This window comes from Engraulis encrasicolus, chromosome 16 (assembly GCF_034702125.1).
Source record: "Engraulis encrasicolus isolate BLACKSEA-1 chromosome 16, IST_EnEncr_1.0, whole genome shotgun sequence".
NCBI classification, from domain to species: Eukaryota; Metazoa; Chordata; class Actinopteri; order Clupeiformes; family Engraulidae; genus Engraulis; species Engraulis encrasicolus.
In genome coordinates this window covers 27,557,326-27,572,573 of record NC_085872.1, presented here as the reverse complement: position 1 = coordinate 27,572,573, position 15,248 = coordinate 27,557,326, and the positions used below count along the sequence as shown (strand labels likewise).

The 15,248-nt window shown below is 42.9% G+C and overlaps 1 protein-coding gene across 2 annotated transcripts in view; it reads left to right on the top strand.

Annotated features, from left to right (window-relative positions):
• crmp1 (collapsin response mediator protein 1) overlaps positions 1–15,248 on the top strand; it is a 32,012-nt gene that overhangs the window by 7,165 nt on the left and 9,599 nt on the right. The window contains exons 2-8 of one of the 2 annotated variants that reach the window (XM_063219212.1): positions 4,549–5,031; positions 11,827–11,915; positions 12,158–12,342; positions 12,687–12,851; positions 14,098–14,159; positions 14,314–14,394; positions 15,060–15,128. In XM_063219212.1, coding sequence (XP_063075282.1) covers positions 4,690–5,031; positions 11,827–11,915; positions 12,158–12,342; positions 12,687–12,851; positions 14,098–14,159; positions 14,314–14,394; positions 15,060–15,128 — 993 coding nt within the window. In that variant the 5' untranslated portion in view covers positions 4,549–4,689. The remainder of the gene's footprint in view (positions 1–4,548; positions 5,032–11,826; positions 11,916–12,157; positions 12,343–12,686; positions 12,852–14,097; positions 14,160–14,313; positions 14,395–15,059; positions 15,129–15,248) is intronic. The other variant, XM_063219213.1, reaches the window with a different exon arrangement.

The following is a 15,248-nucleotide window of genomic DNA, read 5'->3' as shown; positions in this document are numbered from 1 at the left end:
AATACCTTTTCCAATTGGTTGATACGATACCAAATTATTGTGCCAAATCAAATAATAGCCGTAGGCCTAAGCTGTGCCACCCAGTCAAAAACAATCAATAACCCTAAACTGACAGTAAAAATGTTTTTTGAGGAAAAAATCTTGCATCATCGTCCCATGCAAATAGGTGTGTTCGAGACTAACACTTGTCGATTGATGACTCCACACTACATCAACGACAACTCGCTGTCATGCTGTGGTTGGTGTTACACATTTAAAGTCGGCCTCAAATTTGCACGAGGTGAAGGGCTCACTCCAGTTTGGTCTATGTAGCACATCACATGTGACGTGTGGGGGGACAGGTGGGAAGGAGGAGTTGAAGTGGGGTGCATCACAAACTTTTTAGGGGTGATGGAAAACGCATCTACAAAGACATGGTGTCAAACTCGCGCGTGATCAAAGCTATTGCAGACGAACCATGCAACACCTGCAGTTACTTATCCCGAATGGTGCTCAGTGCAAGGGTCGTCATACCGCATACGCAGTGATGCACCCTTGATCTGGTTGGCCAAAAGTTTACTGACGTCTAGACCAGGGGTTCCCAACATTTTTCAACTTGGGACCCACTCGAAATTGTCAAAAATGTTCGGGGCCCACCTCTGACCCAATTAAGAATAAAACTCAAATCACTGATTCTTGAGAAAGCGGCTAAAACATGTCTCAGCAATAAACTGCCAATTCTGTTGAAAATAAACTACATTTTCATGAACAAAATGAATCCAGGTAAAGACCCAGGGGTCTGTTACACAAATGCACAGTCGTTTGAAATATTTAAGTGTAATTTTATTACTTTTCATGGCTATAAACCTGCCCACACCCTGTAAAAACAGCTGTCCCAAGGACAGACATCATCATTTCAATTGACTTAAAATGTAAAAATCACTGATATTATTGAATAATATCACCATGATGTGAAAGTCCATATTGAAGTGGTTCTGCAGATATGCACATAGTGCGTGTAAACAATAGTTACTACTATTTTCTGATTGCTCAAAGTGTGTCCAGCATATTAGTCACCACCGTCAGATTTTTTTAAAAAGACAATAAAATCAGGTATGCACAAGGTCATTGTCATTACTTAGGACCCCTTTTCAAACCTTTAGCTCTACTGAATACTTCACCATCACTGAAGCTCCTGTAAGTTTACTAATTTCTCCTCAATTTGTTAATTTGTTTGGACACTGGTACTGTCCCAACCATAAACTGTCAACACCGTCGGGGGTTTTAATAGTATTATGTTACATTAATGTTAATTATATATACTTTTTCAGAAGCGGCATGAAGCCCCTAAGAAACAGACCGAAAAAGAAGTGGCTAATGTGAGCAAAAAATGCACAATATGTAAAAGAGTGTTTTTTTGTCTCACACCGTCAGATGTCACCACCGTCAGATTTTGTTCCGCTCATCATCTTGTTCCATATTTTACTAAATTGTGCTGGTTAATGAAACATTACCAGACATGTTAGTAATAATTGTGACCCAAACTTATACTCCAGCCTCCACTGAGGTGCATTTGGAGGGTTTTTTGTCACAAAACCTGACGGTGGTGACATCTGATGTAGTTCACAAAAAAGCATGTGTTTTTCAGTTTTAAGAATATGCTTCCAATAAGTATCTACAATTATGTTGAATTGTAAAAGTAATTCACTTCAATACAGTAAATATATTTTTTTTTCACTTCTAATTCTGTCTGACGCTGGTGACAAAACCAAGAAAGAGCCCATTTTATGAAAAATGTAAAACATGGGGAGCTTGGCCAATACATTCACTGTACAACCAAGACCTTCATCTATGATAATGCACCTCTAAAATTTTGGATTTGAACAACTTAAAACCTGTTTATGCCACATTTTCAATAATCTAGGCCTACTTCCTAGAGCATCTAACAAATGAAGAAAAAACACATGCACAAACATACTGTGCACACTCAAAAAATAAAGTGTTTATGCTAGATGTCATTGACTTGAGAGGGCTATTTATTTTGCTAAATGTAGATAATAATTAGGTCACTTTCACCACCTTCAGATTACTGTCACCACCGTCAGTTCTTAAGTCACCACCGTAAGAAGGAGTTTTGGACATTTTAAATGAATGTCCTTACAAGATTTTCCTTTGGAGTTGTTGAATTATCAAAGTAATAGCAAATTTAAGCCTTCACGAATATTTGTGAAATTACAAAAAATTGTTTGATCTATTTAGGCATTAAGTAAGCGTTGTCTGACAGTACATATTTTTAAATTAGAACACATGAAGCAGTATTAAAATAGAATGAAAGTGAATTTTCAACATTTAAAGGCGTATGTGTGAACCAAAAAACACACACAATCACTTAAAAACTCCAGATATATATGCAACCAAATCAATACACTTTTTATTGCTTTTAATTGTGTCTGACCGTGTTGACAAAAAGGTATGGTATGATCGGAGAAAAACCTGATTTCTGAAAAAAATTCAAAATGGGGAGATTGGCCTTGTGCATTTCTGAAAAGCCAAGACCTTTGTCTATGAGGATATACCATTTTATTTTGTTATTCACTTCGTTTTTTTCTTTCAAGATTACAACCTGTTTTAGCCACTTTCTCAAGAATCAGTGAAATAAATCAACAGCAACACACACCAAAATATGATTATTATTTAAGGCCCACTTGGAATACCTTCAGGGCCCACCAGTGGGCCCCGGCCCATAGGTTGGGAACCACTGGTCTAGACTAGAGCTGCACCGGATCCAAGATTCGGTTCCGGATCCGGCAGGATAATAGGGTTTTTCACAGGATCCGGATCCGGTTCCAGGATCCAGGATCCGGTAGCCGAGGCTTTTCAGTCAAAATAGTTTGAGCCAACGTGACAAAAAGGGCCCACGTGTGTGAGTAGGCTATGTTTTTCAACCCTTTCGTAGGATCCGGTATCCGGTTCCGGATCCGTCAGGATCTTAAGCAGTGGATCCGGTATCCGGCAGGATCCTAAAAATCTGGATCCAGTGCATCTCTAGTCTAGACGCATTGTACCACACCACTGAAAAGTTTGAACTGCACCTCTTTCAACTCCTACTCCCCACCTGTCCCCTCACACCTTACATGTGATGTGCTACATAGATCAAATTGGTGCAAGCTAGTCTCGTTCAAATTTGTGGTCGACTTCAAACGCACTGTTAGCACCATCCACGCCATGATGGCAAGTTCTCGCTTATGTAGGCCTATTCTGCAGTCGTGGAATGATGGAAGTTGGTCATGAACATGCCTATTGCTTTCACCGAAAGTAGATATTAGGTGTATTCAACTTGGCACGTCGGCTACGTTTCAAAGTATGTCATCTCATTTGCATGAGATGATGAGCTTGCACCTGTTTGATCTATGTACCACATTACATGTGAGGTGTGGGGAAGTGGTATAAACCCTTGCAATGAGCATGAACTGGGATAAGCAACTGCAGGAGTTGCAAGGTCCATCTGCAATCACATTGATTATGCAAGAGTTTGACATCATGACACACGTGGTGTCTTTGTCGCAGCATGACTGAAATTTGGTAAATCGGACAAGATTTGTAACCATCATGCAACATTTCCACTCCAGAATGTATTGCTGTCTGCATGCGGGTGTAGACGTTGCGAGAAAGTAGAATGCACCTATTGCTGTATGGATCTTGGTGACAAGTTAATGTACATTGGTAGACCTATACTTAATACGTCGGTCTAAAGGAACTGATTTCCTGCAAGGCAATGTGGTATGCGGGCAATGTCTACTTGCTTTACTTAGGCTACTTTTACGGTGTTTGTGGGTGGCAAAACAATGATGTGTTCATTATATAATGTTGTTTGTGGTAATAAGTAATGTGCACTGATGCTAGTGTTATAATTTCTGTCCTGTTGCCTTTGTAATTTACTCTCATTGGGTACACACATAGGGCAGTCATGGGTAAGCGGTTAGGGCGTCTGACTTGTAGCCCCAAAGGTTGCCGGTTCAACTCCCGACCCGCCAGGTTGGTGGGGGGAATAATAAACCAGTGCTCTCCCTCATCCTCCTCCATGACTGAGGTACCCTGAGCATGGCTCCGTCCTGCCGCACTGCTCCCTTGGGGTGCCATTGGGGGTTGCCCCTTCCACGGGTGAAGCATAAATGCAATTTCGTTGTGTGCAGTGTGCAGTGAACACTTGTGTTCTGTGGAGGGCTGTGTCACAATGGGAGTTGAAGTTTCCCAGTTGGGCTTTCGCTTTCACATACACAGACTTGCCCAATGTGTCAATACTTGTCTGTGGGAATTAAACACTGCAATTACTACCAATATTGGAGTCAGCCAGCCAGGTATGTTGGTCATGAGGCCATGCCTTTCCCTTTACCATAGCAGTGGTATGTAAAACTAATATAGCCCACTAAGTTTTGTGTCTGGCCAAAAGCCCTGACTACTTCGACATATTTCTCCATCTCTGATTACAACACTTGTATCAGTAGTTAATACGCGCTGAAAATGGAGCACTTCATCACTTATTCTACCCATCCCTCTGTGCGGCTCTAGGTTAGGCTACAGTACACAGTTCATCTCACGCTAGACGACTGGCACTCCGCAGCGGGCTGCATTCTCTTAAGCATCTGACCTGATTCCAGCATCCAGATTGCCACCCGATTAAACGCAGGATTCTAGTCTGTTGTGCGTAAAATGTCGGGCCGCCGGAGGGAACTGAACAGGGAGGATGAACTCCCGGTGTACTTTGCAAGGCCCATCGCAACGGGTCCCCGTCAGAAACATTGCGGAATGTTTACTTCTGTGGAAGGGGCATTCGACAACAAAACTATTGCTTTCGACTCTACCGCAGTGACTACGAAAGGGGGTCGGGCATCTCGGAGCGGGAGCTGTGAGCGCATCCTAGACAGCAACTGTGCCAGTGACCGAGGTAGTGTTGCCAACACCAACTACCCGGCAAGCCGTGAGGATGGCAGGTCGGGTGTGGTTGTCACCTTCTCAGGAAACGATTACATATCTGGACGAGACAACGAAAAGGTGAGCCATATTTTGCATCTAATACAATGCTTTCACATTCCATGGTGCAAAAGGCTACTTTTAGTGCGTCGATGTTTATGTCGCATTCCAAATTATGTAAAGCTCCTGTATGTGGTTTTATGTTGCATATTGCATTTTTTTTTTTAAAAAAGAATGTTATCCAAATCGTCATATATTGAAGTCATCTCTGTTCGGCGGGGAACAAAACAAAACTCCGGCCTTGCTAAAGATTATTTTCACCCGCGGCAGTAAGCGTCCCATCTGGCGGCTGGTTTTGTGGCTGCCAGTGACTTTTTGGCCACTACAGGCTATACTTGTGAGGGGGGGCGCTCCAGTTCACTCGTGGGCACACACACACGCGCGCGCGCGCGCGCGCTCACTCTCCGGGAGAGGCGCTCATCAAAATCCGACGGCAGTCGTATCCAGATCGCGCTGTGCGTACGCGTTCTCGAGATACAAAGAAGGGCACATTAGCTCATTGTTCACAACGCGTCTGTGCTCGCGACGTCGGCTGGGCGGAACAGCATGTCCGGGACAGGTTACCAAGGGAAAAAGAGCATCCCCCATCTAACGGTAAGATAGCCTATACGCGACCTGGCTACTGCAGTGACCACCGAGACACTCTCTAAATCTCTACTGTCGGCGATAGGCGGAGGGATTAAATTCTTAGCAAGCCGACAAGAGTTGAGGCTATGCCTGTCGTGCTGTTGGATGTAACGTTGTCACCTGTCACTTCAGCATTCCAAAAGATAATATGGTGAGAGAGGAGTCGAATTGGCATAGAGTGGGGTTTCTGCATCATTGCATCAGTATCATCAATGCATGTTAATGAGACGCTTGGAGCTTATGGAAATCGTTTACAAAGCTGTCGTCTTATGAGCTCATGACAGACAAGTAGCCCTACTTGAGCCTGTCTTAAAGGTTATTGCCTATGTTGTTACATGCGAGGCGCAACAGGGTTCAGATGGGGGGCTTCGAGAATAAGGGGGGGGCGGTGGCCGCTTTTTAGCCATTCTTTTCTGAGGAGCAGAATGTAGGCTACCGAGTAGCCTAAGCTACTGAAATGGATGTTCCGATATTCCCGATGCATTCTATGAGGCGCCGCCTAGCCAATATGTCAGGAATTGCATACACATCACCGCTAAAAGCTTGCACGTACCTTACTTTTCCTCGCACATCACCGCTAAAAGCTTGCACGTACCTTACTTTTCCTCGCACATCACCGCTAAAAGCTTGCACGTACATTACTTTTCCTCGCATATGCACCCGAAAGGTTTGCACGTACACTGTTATTTGCTTGCACTCGAACAGGAAAACGTTGTGCATACGCCACATTTTCATGCACGCAGTAACAAAAATCTCGCACACACACCACTTTTGCCTCTCACACATACACACATTACACTCATACGCACAATACTTTTATTTGCACATGCACGCCAAACGCTCCCCAGATAGCAGATATTTTGGCTTTGTTTTGGCAGATATCTGCAATTTATGGCTTCCTTTTGGCAAGCCATAAGCTTTTGGCAAAATTTTGGCATGGTTATGGTTGACCTGGGCGCCAGTGAATTGGGGCGTTCCTCTGAAAAGCAAAAAACCCCAAGATTTGGCTAAAATATGGGTTGTTTATGGCGTCCCACAACACATTAAAACGCGCGGACTGTGAATGAATGAGTTATGGCCAGGTTATGGCATGTGTCAGGTTAATCTGAACCTCGGGTGGAGAGCGGGACAGCAACGTTCTACATTGGTGCGCTTACGGCAATCCAAAAGACTGCCAAAATCAACTGTCAAGAGAAACTCGTGCTTGCCTCACTTCAGTTTCCCCAGCGCCAGTGTGTGTCAGACTTCAGTTTATGCAGGTAAGTGCAGTTGACACGTTTTTATATTAAATACAACCGCCGATGACTTAAGAGATGAGGCATTTTGTGTTATCGGTTTTCATGTTGATTTCATAGGTCTGTGACCGTCGGTTTCCGTCTTATGCGCTGAAACTTCGATACCCTTTTAACAGGAGCTAAAACACAAACGTCTGTGACACACAACTGTGACATTTAATCTTAGTTGCTACCCTCATACTCAGTAACGGTTGATTAAGTGTTGTTCTGTGGTTGAAATTCACTTTCAGATATCAATGCCAAGGGAATTTCAACCACAGAACAACAACACTAGCAATCCCAGCTAACTGGCCAACGATAGCTAGCAAAAGCCGGGAGCTAGCTAACTCAGGCATGGAGCATCTTCTACCTATTGGCACAAAGCAGAGCACTATCTAGCAATATCTGTCTGTCACGGAAAGTGTTTGACTCACTGTAATTCTAGCCTACTACTGAAGCAATCGAGTGAATCTGCTTTTTTCTACATTGTCTTTTCAGATGTGCTGCTGCTGAAGGCAGTCACCCGGTGGAGGAACTTGTTTTTTGACAGGCATACTACAGGTTGGTTCCACAATTTATTATCCTCTCTCTGGTCTAATCTTCGTTCGTTGTGAAAGTCCTTGCTTTTAATGTAACTGCTTTTAAGTATACGTCTGTATTGGGTAATGCAATGGTCGGTTTGTGTTTAAGCGCTGGCTATTTAACATGATCAGTTGTTAAGGCAGTGTGTATTGTTCAGCTATCAACAACAGGGGGTAAACCGTATACAGAAATGTGGCCCTTGCTCTAACATTTGTAATACCTCAACACAGAGAGTAGCTTACTAGAGGTGTCAAAGGTAAAAGTAGAAGTGAATTCATGGTGAAATGTAAACAAACGCCTGCCCCCAGACCAGGATCTCGGAAAAGACTGAATAAGGGGGAAAAAAACACCTCAGATAGGCCTACTGACAAGTCCAGGGTAGTGGGAGCATTACTAATTGGCAGAAAGCTTTAACAATGGCACATGATATAACATAGTGACCAGTCTGTTTCACCAGTTATTCTACTGTAGGCACACCCAATGAGATAGATAGCCTACTGCTTTGTTGTTATTGAAAAACCTAAAAGCTAGGTTAAAAAAAACTCCAATTTGACCAGTACTCTGATCTTAGAATCAGTGGGCTACTATCTACTCAAGTGCAAGTTATATGTTTTGGCAGGGTTTTGTTTGATTGAGTATTGTTTTTTTCCTATTCTTTTTCTCCCTTTTACTTTTGACAATTCCGTAGATGGTTGTACAATCTACTGTAGCCTACTACTCATGTCATTTAAAATGTATAAAATATGAAATAACATCTACATTCTCTTTTCAGATGCTGTGCTGCGAACGGACACTGCAGTCACCTGTGGGAGGGGTCAATCAAATCGGATCTCAAAAACAGGTACCAAATTTTAATAACACCCCTCCCCCCTCTCCCGTCTATTACTCTATTAATCAAGTGCATTTGTGCCGCCACTTGGCCAGGACACCCTTGTCAAAAGAGATTTTTAATCTCAACAGGTTTATTTTCCTGGTTAAATAAAGGTTAAATAAAAGAAGAAAAAAATGTAATGCCACTGTTTTCAAAGTTACTTTTGCATGTAGTAATTCAATTTGGTTTATCTTTTTATTCTTTCCTAGATGTCGCGAATCTGATCTGATCTACCTACCTCTATGTGGCAATAGAGTACCTGCTTTTACTGGCCAGGGGACCAAGATGAAAACAAGAGGCCTGTACCCAGACATCCAAGCACCCATCAAGTCACCCAGTCCTCCGCCACCTGCCGTGCAGCTATACCCATCCATCAAATCCAGCCACTTGCCCACCCTAACCAGTCACAGCATTTGGAGGCAATAAAGTATAATGAAATGTATTTAATTGTCTTGGTTTTTTTTCTAAATATTCATAAATATTCCAGTTTCATTGTTGAAAATCACACATTTATTAAATGTGCGATTTTCAACAATAAAACAGGAATATTTAGTGATCCCAAATGTAGCCATAATGGGGCCAAATGTCACTTATTTGTCTTATAAGTTTCTCTGTATACCGGTACTTACATTTTAAGTATACAGGGAAACTTATAAGACAAATAAGTGACATTTGGCCCCATTATGGCTACATTTGGGATCAATTATGGGTACATTATGGCAGTATTTAGGGTCATTTATGGCTGTTCTGGGAGAGTTATGGGTACATTATGGCTGAATTATGGGTACATTATGGCAGTATTTAGGCTCATTTATGGCAGTTCTGGGACAGTTATGGGTACTTTATGGCTGCATTTTGGCTGAAGGGTGGGGTCTGGAATTCCTTTTGGGGCCTTTAAGGCTGTACGTGGAAATCCCAAATAGGTTTTGGGTGAACTTTGGTCAATTTATGGCTGGGTTTGGTTGGTTTTGGCATGCCAAATTTGGGCCACTTTTGGCCCGGGGACTCAAACCGAAGCCAGCCAAAAGGTCAACACACGATTTGGCCCAAAACTCTGCCAAAAACATTTTGCTATCTGGGTCACACATAATTAGACCTTACTTCGCACATATCCCACTTTTCTATGCACATACACCCTTAAAGCTCGCACACATACCAGTGTTACTACGCACATGCTTGACTTTTCCCTCACGCACATACCACTTTTTTCTTACACATCACTACCATTCAAAATCGAGATTTCAGATGGTGTTTATGACAGGGAAATGGTATGTGTGCGACGACGTTAGTGTTGTGTGTCTCTGAGAAAGTGGTGTGTGTGTGTGTATGTAAGTTGTAGTGTGTCACACAAAAAGTGTTGTGTGTGCGAGCTAACATGTAAATTAAGGGCCGAGCTCCGCCCAGGTGCCAGCTCATTATGCAAATGCAGACCGAGTAAAGAAAACATTGAATATTCTGACCATTCTGAACGTTACCCTTCTATTATGTAAAAAAAATATATATATATAAATAATAAAATGAATGGTGATACAGTTTCAGAAATAAAAATATTAGCGTCCACTCAAGACAGGAAGTGAAAAAACAACAACCGGAAAACCAGCCCAACCCACTTTCTTTGCCTGAACGTGGGTTGCTCGCACATTTAACGGACTGACGAACGGACTTCGAAATGGCTGCGCATACCAGGGACAGGGACGCCATGTTAAATCAGGCTATAGGGCTTTTAAACACAATTATAGATTCTCCTGGAAATTCAGGCGTTAACATCCAGGCAGGTGTTAACAATTTAGCTCGTTCTAATAATTCGACACCAACACCATCAGCAGACTCGGTCCAAGATGAGCCTGATTTAACAAGGCGTCCCTGTATGCGCAGCCATTTCGAAGTCCGTTCGTCAGTCCGTTAAATGTGCGAGCAACCCACGTTCAGGCAAAGAAAGTGGGTTGGGCTGGTTTTCCGGTTGTTGTTTTTTCACTTCCTGTCTTGAGTGGACGCTAATATTTTTATTTCTGAAACTGTATCACCATTCATTTTATTATTTATATATATATATATATATATATATATATATATATATATTTTACAGTAGGCCTAATAGAAGGGTAACGTTCAGAATGGTCAGAATATTCAATGTTTTCTTTACTCGGTCTGCATTTGCATAATGAGCTGGCACCTGGGCGGAGCTCGGCCCTTAATTTAGGCTACATGTTAGCTCGCACACACAACACTTTTTGTGTGACACACTACAACTTACATACACACACACACACACCACTTTCTCAGAGACACACAACACTAACGTCGTCGCACACATACCATTTCCCTGTCATAAACACCATCTGAAATCTCGATTTTGAATGGTAGTGATGTGTAAGAAAAAAGTGGTATGTGCGTGAGGGAAAAGTCAAGCATGTGCGTAGTAACACTGGTATGTGTGCGAGCTTTTGGTGTGCATGTGCAAATAAAAGTGGGATATGTGCGAAGTAAAGTCTAATTATGTGTGAGCGTTTGGCGTGCATGTGCAAATAAAAGTATTGTGCGTATGAGTGTAATGTGTGTATGTGTGAGAGGCAAAAGTGGTGTGTGTGCGAGGTCAAAGTAGTTTGTGTGTGAGATTTTTGTTACTGCGTGCATGAAAATGTGGCGTATGCACAACGTTTTCCTGTTCGAGTGCAAGCAAATAACAGTGTACGTGCAAACCTTTCGGGTGCATGTGCGAGGAAAAGTAATGTACGTGCAAGCTTTTAGCGGTGATGTGCGAGGAAAAGTAAGGTACGTGCAAGCTTTTAGCGGTGATGTGTATGCAATTCCTGACATATTGGCTAGGCGGCGCCTCATAGCATTCGATAGAATGTTCTTGCCTAATGCTGCCTAATGCTGTTCTCAATTAGTTTGTAGAAATCAGACAACTGATGGCACCTGATACGGCACTGCTGCACTTCGGAACAGTGTGGCCTAATCTTTGCCTGCCCTGCTTGCACTATTTTCCCTTACTGAACTAAAATAATTGCAAATTCTGAAGTAATCTGTAAATGTTTTTAGCCTACTTTGTTCTCATTTATCACCCCGCTGCTGTCATGCAGAAGATGATGATAGGTGTCTGCTTCTTTGATTGGACCAGTCCCTTCCATGCTATTCGGCTAATGTGCTAAAGAGTGAAGCCTTACCTTGTAATTCACATTACATTACATCATTATTACATTACACTTAGCTGACGCTTTTGTCCAAAGCAACTTACTGTTGTTTACAGGGTATTGGTTTAAGTCTGGGGTTTAGGTGCCTTGCTCAAAGTCACTTCAGCCATGGATGGAGGTATAGGGAGAGGTAGGAGTGAGAACCTGCAGCCTTCTGAACTTAAAAGCACCTTCTTAGACCACGGCTGCAAAGTTGAAATGAAACAAAGCAAAACACAAAAAGTTGAAATGAATGTGAAATATTCTCTCCTTGTTGTATGTTTCACAGAGCGAGCGGCTGCTCATCAAAGGAGGGAGGGTTGTGAATGATGACCAGTCGTTTTATGCCGATGTCTATGTGGAGGATGGTATAATTAAGTAAGTACAAGCACAAACACACGTTATATTAACAACATGTGGGGTCTTAAACATTTTAGGCCTACTTCTCATGAACCAAGGGGTTTGATTTTTTTGTCCAACGAGATATTACTGCAGGGGTTATTATATACTATTATGGACCTTTGCACCCAAGTTGTAATCTTTCAGCAAAGTTTATTATGGGACCACCACCGCCCCCATTCACCACTGACACCTGGCTTTTTTTTTGGTTTCCCTATAAGGCAGGTGGGGGAGAACCTGATTGTCCCAGGGGGAGTGAAGGTAGTGGAGGCCAATGGCCGCATGGTTATACCGGGAGGCATCGATGTCAACACCTGCTTCCGGAAGCCCTATGCGGGGGTGCCACCCGTGGATGACTTCTACCAAGGCACCCGGGCGGCCGTGGCTGGAGGCACCACCATGATCAGTGAGTTGTTCAGTTGGCTCCAGGAGACTGAAAATATCCTGTTGATTTGGCCTTTCTCCAGCTTTTTAGATGTTGTTATCATGAAGGGTCCACTCAGTGATGATGACATACGTTAACATCGATACACAAAACCGAAAATTGATTCATTTTCACAGACATATATGATGGAGTCACTTTTCAGAGTCATTACCAAATGTGTGTCATGCATGCAGTGGCCTAAACGGTGCTAAACAATGGTCAACTCTTAAAATCTTCTGCTCCAAATGCAAAAAAGTGATTTCCTTTGGCTGATCTGGCACAGGGTTTCATTTCAATCCTCATTGTTACTCCTTTTGCTTGTCCAGTTGATCATGTGACACCGGAGCCAGGAGACAGCCTGTTGGCGGCCTTTGAGCAGTGGCAGGATGCGGCGGACAAGAAGTCCTGCTGCGACTACTCCCTGCACATGGACATACCGCAGTGGCACGAGGGCGTGAAGGAGGAGCTCCAGGTTCTGGTGCAGGAGAAAGGTGAGATAATGTCACGGTACATTACCCAAATATAGTGGCATAAAAGGATGTTTGTCTGAAGAGTTGGTCTAGTCTGACAATGTAATAAGGTATGATGGTGACTGGGCCATAGATCTGTCCTCAGGAATTTAGCAGGAGTGAAATATGCAATGAAGCACGATATTGAATGTGACGTGGAATATCTGAATATCAGCCTTTTGGTGCAGATTGGATCATTATCTAAAAATCCTCAGATGTTTGTGAAATGCCCCTTTTGGTTAAAAATGAAGAAGCGTAATGAAATTTGGCATGCCTAATTTACCACCTGCATTCTGTTCTCCACTCAACTGTCATTCGCCTGAATTCAGTGTGAAAAGATAGGCACGCCTATTTAACCAGCTGCATCTCATTCTCCGGTCTGCCGTCATTTGGTGGAATTCCAGCGCACTGGAATTTGGAATGACCCTTAATTAACTATACAGCATTTATTCTCTGTTCATCTGTCTTCAGTCAGAAATTTTCTTTCTCGCTCGCACCCCCTCCCCTTTCGCCTGCCTTCCGCCGCTCTTCGATCGATTCATCAGGTGTCTCGCCCTAGCTTCCTTCCAGTTCGCCTTGCTCCATTACTCTCCAACCATCATCTTCCGGGGGTGTCCGCTCAGAGTTTGCACATATATGCGGGCGCAGATACTGCCCGATCTCTCAGTGGAGTTCCGTATTCCCGAGCTTGAGAATGTTTGCTGCATAGACATTTCTCGGCCATGGCAGTACTTCAGCACCACGGCCAGTGATCTTGTCCAATACACCACGTAATCTATATTAGCTTTTTGAGTGCAGTGCTCCCTGCGGACCCTGTGAAGCACTTTGATGATCAGTCCAGCGTGTGGACAGCCACTCTCCTGTGAGAGTGGCACGATCACGAGAAGTCCGTTCTCCAGCGAGAACGAAGATGAATGCATACGTGCTTAATCCAAATTTCAGAGAGTGAACTAATGAACATAATTTCAAGTTCACTGAATAGGTACGCCATCCCACCTTTTAGGAGGGAAATTATGTCCTACACAGTAGCAGGGCCTCACCTGCAGGGCATTCGGGTTGCTACACTTATAGGTTGAGGGTCATGGGAATTTTGTTAAAAATATAACATTTTCTGTTGCTCTAATGGAACCCTGTAAAATATCAAACTCATTTTCTCTCTCTCTCTCTCTCTCTCTCTCTCTCTCTCTCTCTCTCTCTCTCTCTCTCTCTCTCTCTCGTTCTCATTCAGGTATCAACTCGTTCCTAGTTTACATGGCTTACAAGGACCTGTATCAGATGACAGGCAGTGAGGTAAGTGGCCCTTTACTGCTATTAAAACTTTGACATGATTTCAGTCATGTTCGGTTGAAGTACTGGATATTTAGTAATCTAATAAATGCACACAGTACATGGGCTGAGGTTTGACTGTGTCTTGACTTGAACTGTGTCTCATTATCCCCTGAAGCTTTACATGGCTTTCTCGTACCTGAAAGACCTCGGAGCGGTGGTGTTGGTCCACGCTGAGAATGGAGACCTCATTGCTCAGGTGGGTTTTTGCATTTTGCCTGGTGTGTTGCTCAGCTCAAGATAATATACAGTAGAAATACTACAATAATCGATAATTGAAAGAAAATTGTCCATATTTGCGTAGACACTGAGCTGTGTTTGAATTATGGAAATATGAGAAATCGGGCCATTACTGTAACTCTCTGAGATGCCTTCAAAAAGAGACGTGGAATGAAGATAAACTTGGAAATCAACTGAGTTAGTTTGGATAATAGTCAATCCCCTGTCTCCTAACCTTATGTTGTTGCCAATGCACAGGGCATGATGCGCAATACACATATTCCTGTCATACTTTAAGTCACTGATTGTTGGCCATGGGGTATACAGAAAAAAAATAATCAGTGTCATTCAAAAGGTGTATGCATGTACTACTTTAAAAGGCCACAGATATTCCTGAACGATAGTATTGAAAAATGCTGTTGAACAGGGATTTAAATCCCTAAAAACCTCTGCAGAGATGTGTGTAGAAATGACCTGCCTGACAAAAATTGTGAATGACATGGCGACGGTAGTGTCAGTTTGTGGTGATAATGATGTCGATGATGATGATGATGATGATGATGATGATGATGATGATGATACAGATAGTAATAATGTACCATGTATTGCATCAGTAGTGACAACAACTTAACTATTGCCTCTCAGGAGCAGTTTAAAATTCTGGGTATGGGAATCACCGGACCTGAGGGCCACCCTCTTAGTCGGCCAGAGGAGGTAAGACCTGCACACCATAACACCAAATTGGTGCATAACCTAGCTGGCATTAAAATCAATTGCATAAAAGCAACAGGACACTGATGCTATCAGTGTGTGACTCTAATTTGGTTGTTCTCA